The following is a 24537-nucleotide window of genomic DNA, read 5'->3' as shown; positions in this document are numbered from 1 at the left end:
CAAAAGCAAAAAAGAACGTTGAAAGAAGAGGATACAGGCGAAGCAGACTGAAATTTATTAGCCTACAGTTTTGCTTGAGTGAAGAACATTTGGGAGGGATTCGCGTCGTACCACACCTTTGGCAAACGAGAGAAAGCAGCTATTAATAACAAAAAAAAAAAAAAGAGAAAACGAAAAATGCCAAGTGAGTGGCCAAGTCCGCAGCTTTTTATGAACAGTAAATAAAATAGGTATAAAATGACTTAATGTGTACATTTGGCCAAGTTGTTGTTGTTGTTACAGGTCACATCCATTTCAGTAAAAGTGCATATTTGGTCTTCACTTCTTGACTTCACCCAGATCATCAATGCTTTCATCATCCACCTGAAAAAGACAAAGAGTGACCAAATTCAATATTTGTTTATTAGTGTCCCATGAAAAATACACAGACGCTGAAAGACATGCGAGCTGAAAACCGGGGGGAATTGTTTTACAAAGACAATATTTGGGGAAAAAAGGACAGCAACAGTTTATTTGTCCCGATTAAATATTTGCCCCGCTCAGTTTCATCTGTCTGGAAATATCTCTCTTTAAAATAACGGTTTCAAGTTTAAAGACTGATTTGAGACACTTAATAATAAGTAAATGGTAATCAAGCCAGACATCACTGTGGTACAGAGAGGTTCTGAAAAATTACTAATTCAAGGCTCCGCCTCATCCAGTGAAAAAAACGTTGAGGGCAAAATAGAAACGAGTACATCAACGTACAAAGATGGAAAGATGATGATCCATTGAAATGTCAGACAGCTCACCTCAGGCCACTTCTCTTGAATGACGTCGATAATGTCATCTGTAAAATCTCCCTGAATGATTATTTCATCCTCCGCTGTCACTGAGGCACCACAGGAGAATTTCTGGGCAAAGAATCGCTGAGCCTCTTTGAGCTCGATGTCTGCAAGAGTCGACACACGAGTCACGTTATGAGAAGAATAAAACATTCAGAGAAAGAATCACAGCAAGGTGGAGAAGAACACAAACTCACCAAATGTTGCCAGGCCGCACACCCTTGTGACGTATTTTTTCTTGGCTCTTGGGATTTTTGCTATCGTGACTTTCTGAGGCACAGTCTTCTTTTTCTGTTTGATCTGACCTCTTCCACCTTAAAAAATACAAAATAAACCAGATTAATAGTGCTAATCAACACAATTAACCAACACGGCTACATCTTATACAGACAGATAATACTCGATTCATTAAATCAAACCCGGTTTTAGATACTATAATATTTCAAGTTAGCAGGTAACATTGCATTCAAATGTCAACTAAACCATGAAAATGACTTTGCTTTGACACATTAATTTGCCAACATAAATCTTGTTCATTAGTTTGAAGTTTATTTATGGATAACCCCTTGAGATGAACATTATTTGTGAATGTTCTCAGAACGCACCAAAGAGAAAAGGGTACATTTTGGAGGCGTCGTTAACTATGGGTTATTAGGCAATGGTTTTACTGGTCCGGCCCACTTGAGATCAAACTAAAATAGAAAAACTAAAACTAAAATTAGTTCCGACACCCCTGCATTACGTCCTCCTGCCAAGCAGCAGCAGAATGTGTGTGGAAGATTTGCAGACCAGCAACATTCTCCTACAAGTAGGTAAGATCTCAGCGTCTCCCCAGACCAGAATGCAGAAAGCATACGAAACCCAGTCTTGCACATGGCGATGAGGGTCTGACCCACTTCAGTAAGACCCACACCAAGGTCTTCCTCTCATCTACATTTAATTCCTGTAGCTAAGAGGGAGTTTTTCCAACACTGTGGCAGGATTAAACATTGGACACCTTTCCTAGGAATTATATTTTAATCTATAACTAACACCGTCACACTCTACAACAAGCCTGATACGGTTGATCAGGATAAGAAAATGTCCTAACATTTGACAACTTACCTCTCTTCTGTTTCTTCTTCTCCTCCTCCTCGCCTACAAGGGGAGCTTCTCCAGTGCCGGGGTCGTGCTTGGGTGCATTCGCTGCTGGGCCAGAAGTTCGGAAAAACGAGAGAAGACATTAAAACCAACCAAAACTGATGACTGACCAACCCTCCCCCCCCACCCCCATATAAAACATTAGATATGATGACCTAACAAGCAGAAGCATTCATAGTTAATCTCCATCAGATAGTTGTGTAATTTGAATGCACACAAGCATGCATGCATATATATGTATGTGCTACAATCTTAAATGGCACTCACCAACAGTCATCCTAGCAAATACATCCGGAAAGTTCTTCTCAAGCCAATGCCTACATTTGGCTGGCTCGGGCATGTACTCACAATACTGCAGACACAACGGTGTAGAGTCAGTTATACATTAAAGAGCAGCTTATATATATACAGCTTGACTTGTGTTTATACACTGCAATGCATGCACATAATACGTATGTGTTTGTTACCCGTCATGCTACATTTAGCTGTATGTCTATTTTTCCCTGGGAACTGTTCTTTAACTATGTGAGAACAAACTGAAAATAGAGTCAAATCAACATATACCTGTCCAATAAAGCATTTGGTCTGATAATAAAACTTACCTCCGTAGGCAAAGAGCACACTGGAAAGAAACAAAAAAAAATAACATTGTCACATTTTGGAAAGGCGTCATCATATATAAGGATAAGATAATCTGGCGGAGACATGCAGGTGTCGCAGCAGATCAAAGACATAAATTACTACAGATAAATAGAGATGTAAAAAATAAAAGGAGGTATATACAACTAGAATAGAAGTAAAAATGTTGAGTAGACAAGGGCAATTAAAAGACAAAATCCCAGGCAGTGGTGTGGAAAACAGCAATAAGTCTAGTATACAACAGAATAATATATTTGATTAAGTAATGCTAATACTCATTACTCAATCATGTAGGGCTATAAGAGTTGATCATGAGTTAAATGGCCTTCACAACTTCAAAAAGCCAAATGTGATGTTTTCAAATGTCTTTTTTTGATACCCCAAAATATTCAGTTGCCATTGATAAAAGAAATTTAAAAAAGCATCATTGAGTGTTTTGGAGGCGTCTCACTATGAAAAATTCTTATTTTTCTGTCAATTGACTAATCATTTCATCGCTAATAGTATATAATGTAGCAAGACAGTATGGCAAGGTACTATGGGAAGAGGTTAAACTGAGAGAAATCTATATACTGTACCTCCACAGTAAAGTACTTTCAGTGGGGACTTGTCAGTGACAACTGTCCTATGTTCGGGTCTGCTTTCCAAAGAGCCAGATTCCATCTCAGTAGTAGCCATCACAAATTATCTGGATAAAAGATGGATAAACAAACACGTTTTAATGCACAGGGTACAAGTACACGAGGATCAAATGAGAAAACATGTTAAATGAGAACTAAAATGCTTCAGCCTCCAACCTTTTGATACTTTTTACTGCAGACAAATATCAGTTTCCAATATTGGTTATTGCTCTCCTAAATGAGTAATAATGGGTTTCGGCCCATAAAAAGCCACATTGGTCAACCCCTATTGTGCATATTAGTGAGGAATATCTTGTGGATATAAATTGTTCATCGCATCAATAGAGTTCAGACTTGGCAGAGCACTAAAGCTGTTCAGGAGGCCTGACAGGACACTTCATGTTGTTTTCCCCCTCTAATTTGTCGCCCATCTGGAGGTCAGTGTAAATAATAACCATATAACTTCAGGAGAAGTGTTTCCACTCCACAGCTCAACCTTAAAAAAAACAGTAATAAAATGCCTCCAGGTTTATCTTTACTCTAGTGTGACAGGCATGAGCGAACAGGGCTCCTGCCAACATTTCATCATGCTAGCCTGCCCGGCCAACACTGATCAGTGACACGAGCCAACATCGTGACACGGACTTTAGGGGACTGAAAAGAATCGCGGGTCTACCCCGACTGGAGGGAAGTTAATTTAACGCACAACAGCAGTGGAGAGCAATTACTAGTTGGCTTGGTTGCTTAGGAGAAGTCAGCAAAAAATAACTAGCTTTAGCTGGCTAATACATGCGGCTGTTTTTATTTAACAGAAACACCTCCTAGCAACAAATGTTCGTTATAATTATGTCTATGCATTAAATATCACAGTTATCCCGGCCGCTATAACAGTGGCGGTGAAATAACCCCTAATTTAACTGAGTGGTTTCATTCATCGGGTAACCGTTGACTCACCCCAGCTGTCACCGCCAGCACCAGTTCAGTGGGGCTTTAGCTTAGCATGCTACACAAGCTAACGCACCGCTAACTGGGCAGGCTCCGCTGCTAAAATAAGCCGAATAAAGAACGAAGGAATTTCGAGTTACATACCCCGCGAAATATTCTCTTAAAACCGATGTCTCATCAGCAAATCCGCTCGCATTATTATTACCGTTAGTTTGACTTTTAGAAAATCATTCTTGTTGAATCAGGTTTAGTTGGCGTACTTTGAGCACGCCTAGAAGCGCTTCTTGATTTAGTTGTCGGAGTGGCTGCGCAATACCGACGCGGAGCAGCGCCACCTGGTGACCGGAGGACCATCGCACCACACTTACCCGTTTGATAAAATGCTAAAAAAAAAAAGTAATCAATAAGATTAAATTTTAGCCAGATAAAACTTTACCGACAATGTGTATGCACATTTTTATTATGATTTAATGATAGTCCTTCAAAGCAACAACGACAATAAAATCTAATTACAGATTTAACGGCATTTTGTCGTCTTCCTGGGCTGAGTATTTCAAGGTTGTGTCTACATATGCGGAAGTAAAATATTAATTTAAATTTAATAGGCGTTCGTGTGCTTGGTCAATGAATTTTATCAACAAAGGTAGTTAGTTTAGTTACATAATTTGACTTTATTATTTTAATATTGCAAGAAACAAGCTGCGGGTGTCAGTTGCCGTGACGTCACCGTCCGATCCTTGTTTTCCCACTCTGCGTATTTACGTCCAAAAGTTAAACTCATGAAACTAACGTTAGCTAGCTAGCTATTACGGTTGTTTTAGATATGTATATACCCAGCTAACGGCATTTTAATGACGTTTTATCGCTAAAATGCTACAAAGGCTCGAATTACTCAGTACGTTTTGCTGAGTTTTGTTTAACTTTTTTACGTAACTTGTAGTCAACATTAGCCTGTCTAACTTAAGTTAGCTGACTTATGGGCAAGAGATGTCCACCACAAGCTCAATGCGACAACAATGCAGGTAACATAACATAACACAGGGGGGCTTACTGTAGAGAAAACACGAAGGAATTGGGTATTAATGTAATATTAGCGTTTAACTTATGATGTGATGGACGAATGGAAAAGACTGTCTCCCTCAAGTGGAAGAGCCTCGGCATCGTTTCCCATCCAAAATGGTGAATATGCACACCATCATTTTTTTCACCTACAATAATCCATTAAAGTATTTTGTGTGAAATGTAAAGGGCTGTTCCGACCATCCAACAACATCCACTTACATTTTCAGACACTGAGCTCTGGCACAGCACTCCAGTTAAAAAGGTCAGTGACGTCACTGTTGAATCCACATGAAATAAAATGCATTCGTGTTGTCTGAGTGTGACGTGTGTGCCACTTTTCAGGAAGATACAAGTCATCCCTCTGTCCTAAGTGGTTTCAAGATGGACGGAGCAACACAGTGGGCCAAAAGTAGACCACGCCCCCCCGCAGACCCCCCCAGCTCACAGGACACTGAGGTGAGATTAAATGTTTCCCACACACTTTGAGTTAATCAATGAGTTCATGTGCCGGCTTCACACTACATCTGACACATTCACAAATGAGGAAATATCCTAAATAGGCTCTGTTAATCGGGACATTTCCCATCTCTCTCTCTTTGCAAAAGTTACCCGTGAATGACCCGAGTGGCACCACCATCCTGAGGCAGAGGAGGGAGCTCCAGCTGCTGATTGCCGAGTTGAAGGACAGGGACAGGGAGTTGAACACCATGGCTGCCTCCCATCACAAGCAGCTTCACGCCTGGGAACAAGACCGCCAGAAGGTGCTCGCCTTGGAGCAGAGGTGCGCCCGTTTGGACGGTGAGAACGAAAGGATATCTTCTTTGACGTCGTACGGAACCAGTCCTCTTTCGCTGTGTGTAGCATAGTAGTGAGTTTTATAACTTTTAGCATGCACATTTTACTTGTGTTTGTCTATCAACTAATGTCCAGTTAATTAATTGTCTGTGCAGATGAGTTGCAGAAGCGTAACGAGGTGATCAGAGTCCTGACCAAACGTGTGTGGGTGGCGGAAACCAGGGAGGCAGAGGTGAAGAAGGAGCTCGGCGTAGTCCAACGGCAGCTCTGTGAGCTTGAACAGAAACAGCAGGACGCTGGTAAAAAATGTCAAGACTTTGAGGTACAATGAAAACATTTATGCACATTTATATCCTCTATATACAAGAAAAAAAACATGGTCACATCTTGAATGAAGAATAGCACCAGGAGTGATCACGGCGGAAAGATTTGATGTTTTTAATAAACCTTTACCGAATAAATGTGATGCTAGTCAAAGGCTGGTTATATTGTACATAATCAAAAATGTACAAGAAAATTAAAGCCACATAATACTTGATAGTCGTTTTATGGGATATGTTGGCATAGCCTTGTAATGTGTATATTTTTATGTAGGCGGATAAGAATGAATTATTAAACATGTGTTATCGCGTGCATTAAAATATTGTTTTGAAGTTATTCTTCTCATACTCAGTAGAAAGCAGGACTTGGTGTCTGTGCTTTGAGTTTTATGTGTCTGTGGTGCCTCTTAGGAGAAGAACCAAAGTCTGAACTCCACCGTCATGGCTCTGTCCACTCAAGTCGGCTCTCTGCAGGTCAGGGAGGAAGAACTGAGCTCCATGCTCAAACTCAAGGTTCAATTCAATTCCCTATTATTTTGTTGCAACTTCCTTGAACATGTGATCGGTTTTTCTAATATCCTGCTAGTTGGTCAATGTGATGTTTTTACCCGCCCTCCATCAGGACAAAGATGTGACCGAGGCCTCTGGACACGTTGCCGACCTCAAAGGGCGCCTCAAAGATCTGGAGACGTCGCTAACAGAGAGCCGCTCACGGGAAGGGGAATTCCTGAGAGACTCTGAGGAAAATAAACACCGCTGCAGAGAGGCCAGGCATGAGATTGTGCACCTGAAAGGTACACAAAGTGCAGTACATTCAGGACACGGTGTGTTGGAAGTGAGAAATAATTCTTAAAACGTTATAGTCGCTGTTAACATGGAATAAATGTATCTAAACATGTTAAGACATCAGTATGCTTCATACAAAGTCACCAAACATTATCCAAAATATGCCCCCACTCACACACCTTCGCTATGTCGCTATTAGGGGCTCTATTTCTGTGACTCACTGACTCACTGTGTCCTGTGGTTGCAGAGGAGCTGCAGCAGCAGGTCACACAGAGCAGCACTCAGAGAGAAGAGATCATCCGTCTGAAACAGGAGCTCCAGCTGCTTCGTAGAGATCTGGCTTTGTCAGGTACATTAACCTGCAGGACAGGCTTTTAATCTACTGCATATGTATTTTTAAATTTGCTTGTAATATATTTACAGCTGTTATTTTACCCAATCTTCTGTTTTCCTTTCTGTCTCTTGTGTTTTGTGATTATTATTCTCTCCATGTTTTATTAGTTATGTGCGTTTTGTAACCCCTTTGTTTAATATTGTACGTGGTGCTGCTATGTTGGCCCTTTGCAGGGGAAAGAAACTTCCCTGCAAAAAAACAACACATATCATATATATTTAATGATGGTAAACGTAAAATAGAACTAACTAACTAACATTTTATGAGGCCTACAGCATTTCATTATCAATTAATATGTTTGTGGCTGTTCTTATTAATAAGTTAGTCTTGAAAACAGTAAAAAGCCAAACAAAGAATTTGGTATTTTATTATTAATGAAAGAGTCGTACGATTAAACGATTGTTAGACTTGCTAATCATTTCAGCACGACACTCGTCGGCGAGTGCAGTGAAAAGGATATGTGGAGATAAGGACCGTGTCTCTAGAATCCTGCTTTATCTCTGCAGTCTCTAGATTTTGATCTGTGCGGTCGCCGTTATGCAGCCTGAGAAACAACTGTTCCTGTTGAGATAAGAGCAGCACATTTCATGTTTGTCACCAGGGGAGGGAGACAGCTGGAGAGACGAGCTGCTGGAACTGGCTCGCTCCAAACAGGAACGCACCATGTCGGAGCTCCGCTGCCTTCGACAGGTACGGTGTCTGATGTGTAAACTCTCACAGAGGGAAAAATAAAAAAATAAATCCCCTCAGCTTCACAGGAACGCTAGAAGATGCAGCAACCAAAGAATAGTGATGACACTCCTCCCTAATTCCTGCTGCTGACACCGTCGACGTCAGACGTCTTTCTGGTTGGACAGCATACCTCAGAGAGCTCCTGCAGCCTCTTCACTGGGTCACAGTCATGTCCATTACCGGTCTCAGTGACAAGAAAGTATATAATCACATTCTTTTTTAATCACATTTTTAAATAATTTGGGTTTTTAAAGATTAAAATAAACTTTTATTGATCGCCGGTGGGGGAAATTCAGTTGCTGAAGCAGTTCATGGGAACAAATAAATAGAGAATTCAAGACAAAGTTACAGAGTAAAATGGCAACAGTGGTGTAATTTTTTTTTTCTTTTTCTTCTCACTTTGTTTTATGATGTGAAGCACTTTGAGTCTGCCTTGTGTATGAAATGTGCTATACAAATAAAGTTGCCTTGCCTTGCCTTGCCTAATGTAGCTAGCAGAGTGACATCACGGGCCAGACATGCGTGTTTGGACTTCAGTTGACAAAAAAACTGTTTACATTTCCAAAGAATGTGGTTTGATGTATTAATTTCTTCCTCACCCTCCTCCTTATTTAAAGGGATAGCTCAGATGTTTTGAAGTAGGGTTATAGATGGTACCGATTTGAATTTAAATCAAATTTATATTTAGTTTCACTCGAATGTACGTCGAGACACAGAACTGATGCTTCGCTGTGACTTTTAAGCGCTGGAAGTTTTGCAGCTGACGGTCTGAATAGTACATCAATAATCCCAATGCTGTCTGTGTGTTTTACAGGTGTGTGAGAATCAGCGGAACGACCTGCAGCTTCTGCAGTTGAACCTGGAAAGTGCCCGTGAAACCCTGCGGGAGAAGACCAGCCAGGGATTACCTGGCAGGTGAGCGAGTCTTGGTTCATGTATTAGATGATATAGAGAGGAGCAGCGTTGATCCGAATCATTTGTCCTGGTTTGTGTCTCAGTCGGGACGAGTTAAGATGCGTCTGTCCACACGGCCGCTCACTTTCATCGCTCGGAGCGAAGAACTCCAGATCTCCACATGATGCTGCCTCGCCGCCGGCTGCCAACCTGCACGCCAACGTCAGCGGTGACCTGGGAGTCTTCACGACGCACTCGATTGATGTAAGACGCAAACGATGAACAGGAAAAAACAATGACATATTTGTTCTCTAGCCTGGCTCTCTCCAAAGAATATACACTCGCTCACTCAACAACACTTTTATATGTTGTTTTTCTTTAGTTTTTGTACGGATTAAAAAAAAGAGATATAACAGGTTTAATTACGGGACTCAGCGATCCCACACGTTCTGGAAAACCTGGAAAATAATTTAATGTGGAAAACGCATGAAAAAGAAGGATAAAATCAATTGTTCTAGAAAATCTAAGGAGGTAAGCTAAGCTAACAGCTGTCACTTCATACCTGAGTGGTATCAATCTTCTCATCTCCATCCAAGGAAAGCAAATAAGAGCATTTCCCAAAATGTCAAAAATCTTCTTTGAGCTAAAAGCTGATCATTTAAATCCCCCCGCCCCCCCCCCCCTCCTCCTCTCACCAGGGCGACGATCCGCTGTCCAGCTGGTCTCTGCAGCAGCTGCTGCTGGACGAGTCCAGGCGGTTCGTCGGTTCAGAGCCCAGCAGCCCGAGACCTCACAGCTCCGTTCACAGTAACAGTGTGCCAGCTATGAACTGTGGGGCCACTGACACACTTTACTCTCAGAAGTGCCAGGCACCTCTCCACCATCAGCACCACCATCAGCAGCATCAGCAGCATCAGCAGCAGCAGCAGCAGCACCCAAACACCTCCACATACAAGGTATAGAGGAGTGACACGATGCTGCTGGGCCTCTTGAGTGATAATAAATGCAGGTCCATTGAGCTCTGCTCTCTCTCCGGTTGTATCCGTGGGGTGTGGCATCAAGGGTGTTAAGTGTTCGGTTGAACTTCTCCTTGTAGTTTGGGTGTGTTAAGAATTGTTTTTCCTCCAACAGGCCAGTGAAACTCCACCCAAATCCTGCCCTCGACAGCAGCCAGCTATGTGGACGGTTTGATTTTTGCAAGTTTTAGTGTGAACTTCAGTATTTATCAAAGTGACTTCATGTTTTTAAACTTCAAAATCAGCGTTACTTCACTACAGATGCACACAGCTAGGTTGTACCGTCTCTCAGGGAAATGATGAACTGATAAATATACATTCATGTCATGATTTGTAATATTTTATACCCTGATTATTTTATTTTTTTATGTGGTGGCACATACATCCATGTCTTTTTACAGCCCTGTCTCAGCTTTTTAAATGGCTGTATTGTGTGGAGAGGGTGAGATGTGGAACCAGTCCTACAGGGCTGTTCAGTGGTGTGTCTCCTATTGTTTTTCCAGTTTCACTGCATACAGATTCCTCAAGAGGAAACGTTGATCGCTGTCGATTTTATTTTTTTATTAAATAAAAAAACATTCATATGGAAACTACATTTCAGTTTTTTTATTGCCTGTGAATAAATGCACTGATTTGGCAGTTTGTTTTAAATTCTTCCCGCTGCGCGTTTTTACGCAGTTGGAGAGCTTTTACGCACAAGCGATACGGCTTTTGTTTACTCGTCGGTCGGCTTTGTTTTGAGGAAGACTGCGATGTTCCGAGGTGAAGGAGCGATTTAAAGGAGTCGCAGGAGCACAGGCGAGGAGCTGAGACCTGGAGCCGGATCTCTGCGGATTCACATCTAGTTCGGGTTGAGTTCCAGTAACAACATGAGCAAAACGAAGAATAAAAGCGACAATAAGACGGAAAAGGCTTTGGCTGCGGAGAAAGAGCAGTTCGGAAAACAACAGGTACGGTTTTATCCTTCAAAGTAAACCATTTGGTATCAGAGGAGTAGTTTTGTTCATTTTCATTCACCATGTTCTAGTTTGTACCTGTTAAGTGATTTTTTTTTTGTTGGTGAATATTTATTGACCGCTGTTTAAAACCAGAAAATCAAATGCGAAACTCACCATTAAAATACATTATGACAGCATTTATGTCTTCATCTAAATGTTTTACATCTACGGTCTTGTATATTTCCGCGGTGGCAGCCTGATGACTTGGAAAGTTGAAGTGTTTTATCTGAGTCGAGTCTCTTTTTCTTTCAGCTCCACAATATCAGCAAGACTCTCGTCTCTGGAGAAACACCTCCCAAAGAGAAATATGTGCGCAGTATCCTTTTTCACATGAAAAAAAAAATGTTTTACTGACTAATCCGCAGCCCTACTGCTAGAAAAAAAAGAAAACCCTAAACAGTTAAAGGTTTGAGCTGCAGGTGGCGCTATAGAGAAGGTCAGGGGAAGTCATGAGGATTCTAATGTGAATCTGCAGGAAATGTGGAGATATTTCAGTCTCATCATAACATGAATGAAGATGGTCACTGTGCATCAGACTGAGTTTCCTTGACAGATGTGCAGATATCATCTTGGGAACACACAAGGAAGGTGGAGCCGCCACCTACTGGTCCTACGCCCTCAACCTGCCGCTGTCCAGCAACGCGTTGATCAGCTGGAAGTTCTGCTACCTGCTGCACAAATTGCTCCGGGACGGGCACAGGAATGTGGGTTTGAATCTGTGCACCACCTGGATCTTCTTCTTTTTTTCATGTTTACGTCTTTTCTTTGTCCTGATGTTTTCCACTGTCCCTCCTCTCTGTTCAACAGGCTGTCAGAGATTCTCACAGATACTGCCGCAACGTTAAAGACATGGGCATCCTCTGGGTGAGTAGCAGAGGTGGAAGGTGCTGCACCAATGCAACTATGTGAAAGTTGAAGTGGAAGTATAATGTAGCATAATATAAAAAAATGTAAATATATGCATTCAATAGTTTTAAATGGATATAAATAGAATTTAATGCTAGACTTCTTAAATAAAGGTCTTCTTTTTTGAGGAGATTGGAAGGATCTTCCCATTCTTCATCTAGGGGAATATTCCTCTAACTTCATAAATTTGTATAATATTGCAAATAAACAAATACATCAGTGACAACTTTTGATTTGAATTCCAGGGAAACTTGCACGATCGATACGGCCACATTGTCGCCTTGTCAGCCAAGTACCTCTGCCTCAAATTGGACTTCCACGCAAAGGTAACACTAACATTTGTTTTTTATGGTTTATATTATGATATGTGACAAACTCAGACAGATAATTACGAATTAAATCCACAGCACAAGGCGATCCCCGGCAACCTGGAGGCCAGCGACGAGACTTTGGACCGAGAAACGGGAAACGATGTAACCAAAGCGTACGTTTTAAACCCACTGAACTACATTGTTTCTCATGGAAGATGCAGTTAAAAGTGCTTCATACGCTTGGTTTTAATGTATTGTAGGTTAGATTTGACGCAGGAGCTCATGGATTACTGGGAGGCTGGGCTGAAGATGGAGGAGACGGGTGAGTCCACATGGATGAGATTCTCTCTGCTGTACATAGTCACGTTTCCTTTTTGTCATATGATGGCAAATCTCTTAAAAATGATGAGATTTTTGTTATTGTCCCCTAATCTCACGAAAATACCAAAACCAGAGTGAGTCATTTCCTCAAACAGCTGCTCAATGTAGTTTTTTAATCAAACAAACAGGAGGAAAGAGCACATTTGTTGGGGACTATTTTCAGTGGCGGATTAATGCTCTGAGAATCTGTGGCAGCAGAACTGTGTGTGTGGGACTACGACAGATCAGGCTGTGAAACACACTTGTTGTGTGGTTTCATGCAGAATGCCACCACACTCCTTTGATTCTGTCTTTGATTTTGTGTTCAAAGTTCTGCGTCAGCTGGACGCCAACGGTGCCAAATCTACGACTGCCGCCGGACAGTGCAGGCTGAGTCCTCTGATCCCCCTCATACTGGACTGCAGCTTCCTCTACCACTTCAGTGTCATGACCATGTTCAAACTTCACAGCCGTGAGTGGTTTTCCTTCTATTCATTCAAAGCGAACGGTGTTAGATGAAGCCTCTGTGAGCCAGCTGTAAAACCTATTTGTTTAATGAGGCCTTATTTTAAATCTCATTCAGTTATGATTCCTATTTTTATTTTATATGAATTAGTATTTTTATTCCTAATTACCCCTTTTAATTTATTTATATATTTTGGCACCTGCTGTGTTTTTATTGTCTTGTTTGAATGTGTTCATTTTTTTGTAAAGCAAATCTCTTGTGGTCAAAAAAATTAAAATTAAAAAAATATATTTTTTCATTCATAAATCTTCTGTCTTCTGGTTTCTAGGCATTGCTCCAGATGTTCTGCTTGGACATCGAGAGCGGTTCCGTGATCTATTTAACGGGTAGGTTACCAGCATCAGGAGGTGAAGACACTCTTTTATGTCTCTTACGGTATCCGTCTGTAAACCGCCGCGTCTCCTTCTGCAGCCTCACGCAGTTCTTCGACAGAGCCAGAGAAATCGAGTTCTTTAAAACCATCATCCAGATCCCAGAACTTCCAGATGTAAGTACTCAGTTCATTTACTTAAGATCATCATGACTCCCGTATGAACGTAAAAGCAGGATTTTACTGTTGTAGTTGGTCGTGCTGAAGCTCATTCTGAAGTAAAACCAATGAATGTTTTCATTAATCATCTATTAATTATTTTCTCCATTTATAGATTGATTGTGCAGTTTTTTAAAAAACATAGTGAGAAATGGCGTCACAATGACCCATGTTTGTTTCCTCCAAACCTCATCATTATTACACATAAATTAAAATTTTTAACAATTTTAGGACATTTTAAAAGCCAGAACCTTGAAGTGTTATAAACTACTTAAAACCATCATATTTTATGATCTCTTCATATGTTCTGTATTTAAAATAATCAACGTAGTAAATGTGCATCCGTCTGAGATGTAGTGGAGGGAAAGTATCACAAAAATAAAAAGCTACCTCACATTTTTAGTTTAACACAGTACTTGTGTGTAACACAGAGTCCTCCGAACTTCCTCCGCGCCGCTGCCTTGGGTGAATACAAGAGGCCGGTGGTGGTGATGCCTAACGAGGAGCGCCACGACGAAGAGGAAGTGGAGCAGCCAGAGTTCAGGGAAGCTCAGGTACGTGCAAGTACAAAAGCAGGTTTTCCACCTCTCTTTCTGGTGTCGCGGCTAACGTTCCCCCCCCCCCCCCCTCTCGTGGCAGTACTATATGCTCAACCAGATGGGAGCCCCTGATGTGGAGGTGGAGCCGAGGGGAGCAGAGAACGAGAGTCTGAAGAGAGAGCTGGAGGCGCTCAAACCCGAGCTACAGCTCATCAAGAAGGAGGTAAACTTGGTTGCAGCAGGCGGTCATTTTGGGTATATTATTGTATATTATTATCCATGTTGTATCAGTGGCTGTAGCGCACATACAAGGTCCAGGCTTGTATTTAAGTTTCTATTTTCCGTTACATTTATTGTTTCCACGTATACTTGTCTGCATCCAGGTGCATCATGAGAACACGTTAGGTAGATTACCATAGTTACCATAGTTACGGCGTGACCTGCAGATGCCAAGTTCAAGGTCGAAAAACTGTTTACTCTCCTGGCATGCAGCACACCTGGCCGCAATTAGCCATCCTCTATAAATAGTCACAATGTAGGTGACTGCCCCCTAGTGTACAAACAGTTTAATTACATCAAAAGAAACACAAAGGGAGAAATGCCTCTTACATCTTATTGTGAAAACAAACGTTGTGATATATATAGATGGATATATAGAGATTTGTTTTGAATCACTTGCCTCTCCTCAGGCTCAGAGGTGTGTAACTGAGTTGAGGGCTCAGGTGAATCACCTGGAGGCCGAGGTGGAGGATCAGCGCACCCACAAGCAGATGGCCATGGTGGAAAACGAGCACCTGCGGATGGAAGTGGAAGCGCTGCGTTGCGCCAACGTCGCCAACGTCGGGGCTCAGATCGGATTCAAGGAGGCCGACCGTGAGTAAAACGCGTTCCCGTCCGGCTGAAACCAGAGTGCAGCCGATTCTGACTGTGCGTCTTCCTCTCGACAACAGACCGAGCTCAGGCAGCGGAGGTTCGTTTCACTCAGCTCAAAGAGAGGCATGCAGAGCTGATCACCAGCCACGCTGACCTCATGAAGAAGGTGACCTGCCCTGCCATTGTTGCTTCTCTCCTTCCTTCACTGTGTTTCTCCAAATGGCTAAAGTTTTCTTGAGTCACTCTGATCTTCTTTTCTTCCCTGTGCGTTTTGTGCAGAACGCAGAAACTGTAAAGTTGCTGTCCGGTACAAAACATGGTCAAGACGATTTGCTGAGAAACAAACAGCAGCTGGAAAATGAGCTGGAAAATCTACGGCAGGAGAAAAGAAACATGGTGAGAACCTCTGACCGACTATCACCTCCTGACCACCTCATGTTTTTCCCACCGGAGGGATTTTTGGGTTGAAAGACGAAGGCTGCCATTTGAATTGATCAAGTGTCTCCTTTCTCAGATGAATCAGCAGCAGCTGGATGTTCAGCGCCTGAACAAAGAACTACTGGATCAAAGAGCAGAGCTGGTCCATCTCCGCGGTGCTCTGGCAAATAAAGAGATGGTGAGGCTGAATGTGGAATAACAACAAAAACAAACTATTATTAGAAGCATGAAAGATGCGACGGCTTAGTTTGAATGGTGGAAATCAAGAATCGCACCAAGGAAAAAGACTCAGTAAAGCTGTTCCAACAAATCCTCTAGCGCCACCATCAGGAAACGGTTTAGACAAATTCTAGGAACATAATCCAATCTTTATATTTTAGGGTTCAACTTGTTTGCTACTGACTGAAATATCTGTAGCTCCCAGAACTGGAAAATTAGTACCAGAAGTTGGCAAATGCAAATCATGATTTTGCTCATTTTAGACTGTATTTTAATCAAGCTAAGTTCCCTTATGGCTGCAGGTGAGGTTCTATTGTGCAATATTTCATGCTGATCAGTTAACGAAACAATGCTGGAGACTTGTTGTGATGTTTTATCCCAGAATGAAGCAGTCAAAGCCATAAAAAGCCACAAAGCAAACAAGTGCAGCTTTGTTCAGTGATTCATCGTATCTTCATATATCCACTTTGTGTTTGGTGTTGTCTTCAGGAAGGATCTCAGGTGAGCGGCAGCCTGGCGGCCCTGCATGCGGAGCGCGATGTGCTGCTGCGCTCCGCCAGAGACCGAGACATGGAGCTCTCCTTGCTGAAACAGCAGGCTCAGCAGCAGCACGGCTCCATGGACCAGGAGAGAGACCGGCTCCTCCGAGAGCTGGAGGCTCTGAGAGCTCAGCTGCAGCAGCAGGTACCGACTCGTCACAACTTAGAAAACGAAGCTCTCCGTCCAGACCTCTCACGTAGTCTGGTTCAGGTCTGCTTACTGTTCCCAGAGCCATTCGGTGGTTATGCTCCACATATCTGGAACAAACTCTCAGAAAACTTTTCTATGGACCACTGCCTCTACTAAATTAAATTAAATTAATGACTAATAATACATTTTTCTCACTGCTGTGCTGTAATTCTTATTAACCGGTGTACGCGGTTTAATTAAATTTTAACCTATCTTCTCTTTATTTTGTATGATTAAATTAAAGTGTAATTTGTTGTTATTTTACTCTCTTTGAATCCTATTTGTGTGCCTTGCGTTCCAGTTTGCATTTCATCTTAATACCTTTTTCTTAATGTCTTTCGTAAAGCTCTTGCCTCTTTGTTGAAAGAAGCTAATAAAAATTAAACTTGCCTCTCCAAAGCTTGCCATCAATGCAGAGCAGAAGCTGGAGATCGACAGGCTGAGACGGGAGCTGGACTCGACGCGAGCAGAGCTCGGTCGTGCAAACGGCGCCCTGCAGAGCAAAGAAGTGGTAAGAACGTGTCAAGTTTCACTTTTTTATCACGTCTACAAGCGAATAACCCAATAATCGGTGCATGCTTTGCTCCCCAGAGCGGCAGCCAGCTGAGCAGCTCACTGGCGGGGCTGCAGGCGGAGAGGGAGGTGCTGCTGCGCTCCGTGAGGGAGCAGGAGGCCGAGCTGAACTCCCTCAGGCAGCAAGCTCAGCTCCACCAGGGCTCCCTGGAGCAGGAGAGGCAGAGGAGCAGCATGGAGCTGGGAAGCCTCCACGCTCAGTTGCAGCAACAGGTGCGGCTCACACACATTACGAGCTGCACGGGGAAGCCGGTGTGTGAATTTCAGAGCGGTTAGTAATGATGTGTATTTACGTCAGGCCTGTCGTGAAGGAGAGCTGACCCACAAGCTGCAGGAGGAGCAGTTCTGTCTGCTGCAGTGTGCTGTGGTGGAGGCGGAGGGCATCATACTGGACGCTGTGGCCAAACTGGACGACCCCATACATGTCAGCTGCATCAGCTCACCCGGTAAAACCCCCGTCGCTTCTCCCCCTAGTTTTTTATTATCTCTATTAAATGTCAGAAAATAGTGGGAGAAGTCCAGATTGGTGTCTTTAAATTGTTGTTTTGTAGTTTTGAGGAACGAGAGGGAACATCCAAAATACAATATAAAAAAAACAAGCAAAACTAGAAAGCAACAGTCAAAAGTACTGAATTCATAATCAATTGCTTATAATGCTAAATAGGGAAGGTTAAAGAAAATCGTTTTTTTTTTTTGCTCTTTTTCAGATTATTTGGTGAATCGAGCTGAAATCACTCTGACTTCTATCGACAAAATGCAGCAGAGCCACGTCGTCTACCTGGGAAACATGAGCGGTGAGTGACTTAGGGTTTGAATTATAATAATAATAATATAAAGTGTATTTATCTTGATGTGTGTCTAAGGCTCCTCCACAGTGATGGAATGAGTATTCAGGTCCTCAGTCAAAGTACTAATAACACACTCTACTTGAGTTCAGAATGTCTGTACTTTTGACGCCTCTGCTTAAGTACAAGTAAATGTACTTTTGTTGAATTCCTCCGGTTGTGTTTAGATGCCAGCGGTTTGCTGAGAGCGGTCACACAGTTCTCTCATCTCGCTGCCGACACCATTGTGAACGGATCAGCGACTTCCCACTCGGCTCCCACCGACCAGGCCGACCGTAAGAGAGCGTAACATTCACGCCGTGACTGTTGGAGACCCGTACCTGACCTGAGATGCTCCCGTGTCTTTGCCCCTCGCAGGTCTGACCGACACCTGTCGGGACTGTGCCAATCACTGCCTTCAGTTCTTGAAGGATCTGAAGCTTCAGGCCAGTTTGCCGAGAGCAGATCCCTCCGCGGTGCGCTACGCTGTCCAGCACATCCTGGCGTTGGGACAGGTGAGTTCAGAGTTCACCATGCTAACATCAACATGCACTAACGTCTCCATGTCTCATGGTTTACTGTTCCCTGTCTTAGCGTAGCGTGTTAGCACTTTATTTCCTCTCTCATATTTATTTCACCCACGTCTGTCATTCTCTCTCATCCCCAAGACACATATTTTAATGTATTCTGTTTATTTTTCCTACTTTAATGATGTCTTTACAAACAATACTTGGTAATAAAGTAGTAATACTATAGTGTAGAAATATTTTGTTAAACGTAAAAGTCACGTATTCAAAATTGTGTACTTTTTTTTAAGTATGAGCATCAAAATACACTTAATGTGTAAAAGTACTTAAAGCTCACAAGTAAATGGGTTAAACCTGTGGCTGTTTTCTTCTTCTTCCCAACACAAAGATGGCCTGTTTCTACCTTCATTATAGGTCATGGAAATTCAGCTTTTTAGTCGGTGAAAATCAGGGAAAAGTCCGGGAATCTGACGCATGAATTAGAGCGGGAACCCTGTTGATACGTTGTATGATTGATGTTCAGGATCTGCGTCCAAAAGGACAGGACGTGCGAAAAGAGGAGCTGGGAGACATGGTGGACAAAGAGATGATCGCTACGTCGACCGCCATCGAAGAGGCTGTGCTGCGAATGGATGTAAGGAGGACACACACACACACACACACACACACACACACACACACACCTGTGGACACTAAACATTCCTGTTGTTAAACGTTTGCTTCTCAGGAGATCCTGAATCAGGCAAAGAGAGACACTTCTGGCATCAAGTTGGAGGTCAACCAGAGGTGAGATGAATCCTGCATGAAACAGTTAATCTGAGCTTCTCTGCGTCTCCTTCTTACCTGTAATCTGTGTGGCGTTGTTGTCCCGTTTCACCTCAGCATCCTGGGATCCTGTTCAGGTCTGATGAAGGTGAGAAATCTGTCTCCGACTTTTTTTGAAAAATACTTTTCTGTGACCTTCTGTGATTGGCTTTTCACTCGGCGTCCTTTCCTCTCCAGGCCGTTCACATGCTGGTGACGGCGGCTACTGACCTGCAGAAAGACATCGTGGAAGGAGGCAGGGTGAGTCTCCGAAACTTCTCCTTCAAAGAATCTAGACGCACTTACAGTACTTCTTTTACAATCCAAAGTGCTTTCCGTATTAATGAATGATTTTGTTTTAGGAATAAGAAATAAAAAAAACTGAATAGAATAAATTATTTTACAATAAAATGTATTATTAAATATGAATGCAATTGGCATGATATCGACCCAAATGCAACAAAGGGAATAAAAGTACAGTTTTTGCTGTAAAGCACCAATAAAGTCATATGTCAATAAGTTCACGTACTTAATAAATAATAACAGATTTGCCTTGATTCTTTGACATGTATGACCACGAGAAAGATATTATTTGCATTATGTGCTATTAAAAAGTTCCAACAGTTCAGCGCTGCTTGTGCCGACGCGTTTGTGTTTGTCCTTCCTGTAGGGGGCGGCGTCTATCAAAGAGTTTTATGCCAAAAACTCCCGCTGGACAGAAGGACTCATCTCCGCCTCTAAAGCCGTGGGCTGGGGCGCCACGCAGCTGCTGTAAGTATCCAAACACATGGTGATTATCAGTCACGTGTCCCGACGAGCAAACTGTGACGTGGACTTCCCTCCTTGCTGCCAGGGACTCAGCCGACCGGGTCGTGGGTGAGAATGGAACGTACGAGGAGCTCATCGCGTGTTCACACGAGATCGCCGGGAGCACGGCTCAGCTGGTCGCTGCCTCAAAGGTACCAGTTACAGTCAAAGCACCTGCTGGTTTGAGAAACTGTCTGGTCACTCTACAGGTATTTAAAGCAGTCTTTCACCACAAATGTTGCTGCTGTGTAACAATGAGCGTAAATGGGAACCAGATCCACGTCCACAAGCGTGAGGGTGACGAGATCAAGTAACTATGAAGTACTAGAACTTTACTTGAGTAGTTTTAGGTTTATTTTATGGGACTTTTAACATATGTTGTCATAATGTGGCTTCTAACAAAATGTTTTCACATTTCAGATGAGCACGAGTTGTTTGCACTTCCACCAAAGAGACATTTACCGTCTCACCTTCTAGGAAGTTTAATTTCAAATCACTGGTTCTATTCTACCCAGATCTGGTCCTATTCTACCCAGATTTAGTCCTATTCTACCCAGGTTTAGTCCTATTCTACCCAGATTTAGTTCTATTCTACCCAGATTTGTTCCTAGTCTACCCAGATTTGTTCCTAGTCTACCCAGATTTGTTCCTAGTCTACCCAGATTTAGTTCTATTCTACCCAGATTTGTTCCTAGTCTACCCAGATTTGTTCCTAGTCTACCCAGATTTGTTCCTAGTCTACCCAGATCTGGTCCTATTCTACCCAGATTTAGTTCTATTCTACCCAGATTTGTTCCTAGTCTACCCAGATTTGTTCCTAGTCTACCCAGATTTGTTCCTAGTCTACCCAGATTTGTTCCTAGTCTACCCAGATCTGGTCCTATTCTACCCAGATTTAGTCCTATTCTACCCAGATTTAGTCCTATTCTATCCAGATTTAGTCCTATTCTACCCAGATTTGTTCCTAGTCTACCCAGATTTGTTCCTAGTCTACCCAGATTTGTTCCTAGTCTACCCAGATCTGGTCCTATTCTACCCAGATTTAGTCCTATTCTATCCAGATTTAGTCCTATTCTACCCAGATTTGTTCCTATTCTACCCAGATTTAGTCCTATTCTATCCAGATTTAGTCCTATTCTATCCAGATTTAGTCCTATTCTACCCAGATTTGTTCCTATTCTACCCAGATTTAGTCCTATTCTACCCAGATTTAGTCCTATTCTACCCAGATTTGTTCCTATTCTACCCAGTTTTAGTCCTATTCTACCCAGATTTAGTCCTATTCTGCTCAGATTTAGTCCTATTCTACCCAGATTTAGTCCCATTCTACCCAGATTTGTTCCTTTTCTACCCAGATTTAGTCCTATTCTGCTCAGATTTAGTCCTATTCTACCCAGATCTGCTTCTATTCCTATTCTACTCAGTTTCTTTACCTATTCTACTCAGATCTGGTGGTCTTCTACCTAGACCTGGTCCAATCCTCCCCCCGTCTCGTCCTATTCTCCCCTGCTGACCATCCTACCCTTGTGGTGTAACCATTCTTAAATGCTGCTGTGATTCTCAGTATCTGTGAAGGTTCTCAGTGGTCTGGGTCCTGGTCCTGGTTCTGGTAATCTCTGAAAGCTTTGTCGTAGGCGACGGGACTTGCTTGAGGTTTTTTTAACCTCTCCCCCAAGAGGCTCCTTCAGTTCTGATTCTGTCCCGTAATTCACTCTGATTTCAGGTGAAGGCCGACCGCGGCAACAAGAAGCTGCACACGCTGAAGCACGCCTCGAGGCATGTCAACGACATGGCGGCCGTGGTCGTCACCTCCACCAAACACGGGCAGCAGAAGATCTCGGACCAGGGTGAGAGAAGGAGCCAGGAGATTTGTTTTTTGTCAATCCATCTCGTAGACGACGTGCTGGTGGTATCGGACGAAAAGTCCGGCGATCGTGTAAAAATGTTCCCATTGGTGGAGCCGCAGCTTTAACTCTGTGATTCTTCACAGGTGTGATGGACTTCTCTGGCTTGTCTCTGATCAAACTGAAAACAGAGGAGATGGAAGCTCAGGTGAGTCCAGAACTTTCATCTACTTGTTTTCTGCGTTTTTCACAGGTGGAATTTAACTAAGTGACGTTTTTAACTTTGTTCGTGAAAGTGCTAGCGACCCTGAAATTGTCTCTGTCCACTTCTTTTCAGGGTTACGAGCTTTTCAATGCAGGACTTTTACTTGTAACAGAGTGTTTTCACAGTGTGGTATAAGTACTTTTCCTGAAGTAGAGGATCTGAGTACTTCGTCCCCCGCTGGTGTTTTTCTGATGCTGTTTGTTCTCTCTGGATATCTCAGGTGAAGGTGCTGCAGCTGGAGAGCCAGCTGGAGCAGGAGCGAGTCCGTCTGGGGGGGCTGAGGAAGAGGCACTACGAGCTCGACGCCTCCGTGGGCGTGGACGCCGAGGACGAGGACGATGGCTTCCCGCCGCCGCCGCCGCCCACTCTGCTGAGCTCCACGCCAGCACCTCAGTCCTTCCCAGAGACGCAACCCCTGAACACCCAGACCTACGGGCCGGGCAATCCCTTTGCACCGCAGCTTCAGCCGCAGCCTCAGACCTACACTCCATCTCAGACCTACACCCCGTCTCAGACCTACACCCCGTCTCAGACCTATACTCCATCTCAGACCTATACTCCATCTCAGACCTACACCCCGTCTCAGACCTACACCCCGTCCCTCACTACCATGTCATCTGAAAGCTACACCCCCTCTCAGACCTACACCCCATCTCAGACCTACACCCCATCTCAGACCTACACCCCGTCTCAGAGTTACACCCCTTCTCTGACCTACACCCAATCTCAGACCTACACCCCGTCCCTAACTACCACTTCCTCTCAAAGCTACACACCCTCCCAGCCTTACTCGCCAACCCAAACGTACCTAAATCCTCCGTCTTCCTCGCTGTTGGAGCCCCCAACAAACACCTCCAGCGGCTCCCGGCCTAATTCACCTTCTCTGTCCCGGGCGAACCCGGAGAACCACTCGGACACCGTCAAACCGGCCTCCAGGAGATCCAACATCTTCACCAAATCTGGAAACCTGCTGAAGAACGCGGTAAGTGGTGAAACCCATCAACTGGAGCAGGACGTTCATTATCATACATACATACATAATGCATAATGAGTCTTTTTATTTTTTTTTTAATTTCAGTTCAAACGAGGTGAAACTGGAACAGGAGAGTCCTGAAGCCTGCCCGAAGAAGACATTTTACTCAACAATCACCGGAAATAGTAATATCCTTTCATATGTTAAAAACCCTGATTTTAAATCTTACTTTATCTCAGGCTTTGTATAAAAAAAAAAAAGGTTGTTGGCGCTTAAAAGAAAAATGATCTGTTAAATGTGCAAATAATATTTTCCCATTTATATTTGTAATTGCACCGAAGCCTATATTGTGTTTCTGATTTCTGTTGGAGGCAGAGTTGATTTATTAAAACTCCTGAAATCATTGGAGGCAGAATCAAACGGCATGTATCCTCTGGAATATTTGTCCCACTAGCCACATTGCTTAAATGTTAAACTGACTTATGAGGCAGGATGTAAGATTCAGAACGATGAAGCCACAGCGTGTAAATCTTTGGTCTTATTAAAGCTTATTAAACTTCCTGAAAAGCTACTCAGTTGTCATTTTATCGTGTATTTTTCAGCCTTCTTTGGTCCAACAGAAGATATCCGGACAGTAGAAGGAACTTATTGTAGCTTCCTTCCTTCCTTTTTTCACTAACTTCTTTAAAATATTATTACATCTGCTCACAACTTTAGAACACCTGATTTTACTCCTTTTTTTAACACAAGTATATATATACTACTTTTGACACCTCTGGGTATTAGTACTTTTACTAAAGTAAATGATTTGAGTACCTCCTCCTCACCAGTGAAGGTGTCTTCATGCTGTAATGTATCCTCACAGCGCCCTCTTCTGGCTGTTATTTCTGTCATGCGCACTGCAAATTGCAATCTCACCGCTATGGAAGTGGCCACTGCTGTCTCCCGTAGGAACCAAATGGAGCTGCGTCAAGTCAGAAGAAGGTTGGCGACACAGAGACCGGAATTACACATATATTACCTTCAAAATAAAGGTGAGTAGACTTGAGGATAGCTTCAAAAAGTTAAATCTGAGTGACAGAAATCTCGACAGTTAGGCCTCCATGTTTGAATTGCATTGCTTTAATAATTATAAGTTTTCATTTAAAATCTCAATGTGTAAAATAAGTCCTGCTGTCATATAATTGTTGTGGAGTAACAACTGAAATATTTGTCTCTGTAATGTCTTGGATCAAAGGTGTTAAGTACAGAAACCTGGCGTTAAAGTACTTGATTAAATGTATAGTTATTTCCCTGCAATGGTGCGACACGCTCGTCAACGCCTG

At 42.9% G+C, this 24537-nt stretch overlaps 3 protein-coding genes across 6 annotated transcripts; 2 read left to right on the top strand and 1 right to left on the bottom strand.

The window, feature by feature from the left end:
• Positions 1–32: 32 nt before the first annotated feature.
• Positions 33–4472, bottom strand: denr (density-regulated protein). Of its 2 annotated transcripts, none has more exons than XM_084035765.1 (8): positions 4313–4472; positions 3182–3291; positions 2567–2586; positions 2234–2316; positions 1929–2020; positions 1022–1138; positions 792–931; positions 33–363 (listed from the first exon to the last, which is right to left on the bottom strand). In XM_084035765.1, exons 2-8 carry the CDS (start codon positions 3279–3281, stop codon positions 319–321), a joined length of 597 nt encoding a protein of 198 aa, XP_083891891.1. In that variant the 5' UTR covers positions 3282–3291; positions 4313–4472; the 3' UTR covers positions 33–318. The 2 variants fall into 2 exon arrangements, with proteins under 2 accessions (XP_083891891.1, XP_083891892.1); XM_084035766.1 differs by having other exon boundaries at positions 4374–4467.
• Positions 4473–4876: 404 nt separating this feature from the next.
• ccdc62 (coiled-coil domain containing 62) lies at positions 4877–10762 on the top strand. Of its 3 annotated transcripts, XM_084035868.1 has the most exons (14): positions 4877–5190; positions 5298–5347; positions 5458–5492; positions 5573–5686; positions 5836–6028; positions 6181–6347; positions 6757–6858; positions 6968–7139; positions 7379–7480; positions 8127–8215; positions 9072–9172; positions 9256–9415; positions 9850–10107; positions 10283–10762. In XM_084035868.1, exons 1-14 carry the CDS (start codon positions 5156–5158, stop codon positions 10340–10342), a joined length of 1638 nt encoding a protein of 545 aa, XP_083891994.1. In that variant the 5' UTR covers positions 4877–5155; the 3' UTR covers positions 10343–10762. The 3 variants fall into 3 exon arrangements, with proteins under 3 accessions (XP_083891994.1, XP_083891995.1, XP_083891996.1); XM_084035869.1 differs by lacking the exon at positions 5458–5492; XM_084035870.1 differs by lacking the exons at positions 4877–5190; positions 5298–5347 and having other exon boundaries at positions 5471–5492; positions 5577–5686.
• Positions 10763–10792: 30 nt separating this feature from the next.
• hip1r (huntingtin interacting protein 1 related) lies at positions 10793–23783 on the top strand. The gene is made up of 33 exons (XM_084035867.1): positions 10793–11117; positions 11418–11481; positions 11727–11869; positions 11973–12029; positions 12317–12397; positions 12479–12555; positions 12643–12704; positions 13074–13214; positions 13537–13594; positions 13680–13755; positions 14229–14351; positions 14437–14559; positions 15026–15209; positions 15287–15375; positions 15489–15605; positions 15724–15825; positions 16356–16550; positions 16996–17106; positions 17187–17381; positions 17467–17614; positions 17876–17962; positions 18181–18288; positions 18371–18507; positions 19043–19153; positions 19247–19305; positions 19402–19432; positions 19522–19584; positions 19994–20094; positions 20177–20282; positions 21854–21977; positions 22121–22182; positions 22460–23221; positions 23318–23783. Exons 1-33 carry the CDS (start codon positions 11037–11039, stop codon positions 23351–23353), a joined length of 4014 nt encoding a protein of 1337 aa, XP_083891993.1. The 5' UTR covers positions 10793–11036; the 3' UTR covers positions 23354–23783.
• The last annotated feature ends 754 nt before the right edge of the window (positions 23784–24537 follow it).

This window comes from Eutrigla gurnardus (genome assembly GCF_963514095.1).
Source record: "Eutrigla gurnardus genome assembly, chromosome: 19".
NCBI lineage: Eukaryota > Metazoa > Chordata > Actinopteri > Perciformes > Triglidae > Eutrigla > Eutrigla gurnardus.
The sequence above is the reverse complement of the archived record's forward strand: the minus strand, read 5'-3'. Positions and strand labels throughout refer to the sequence as shown.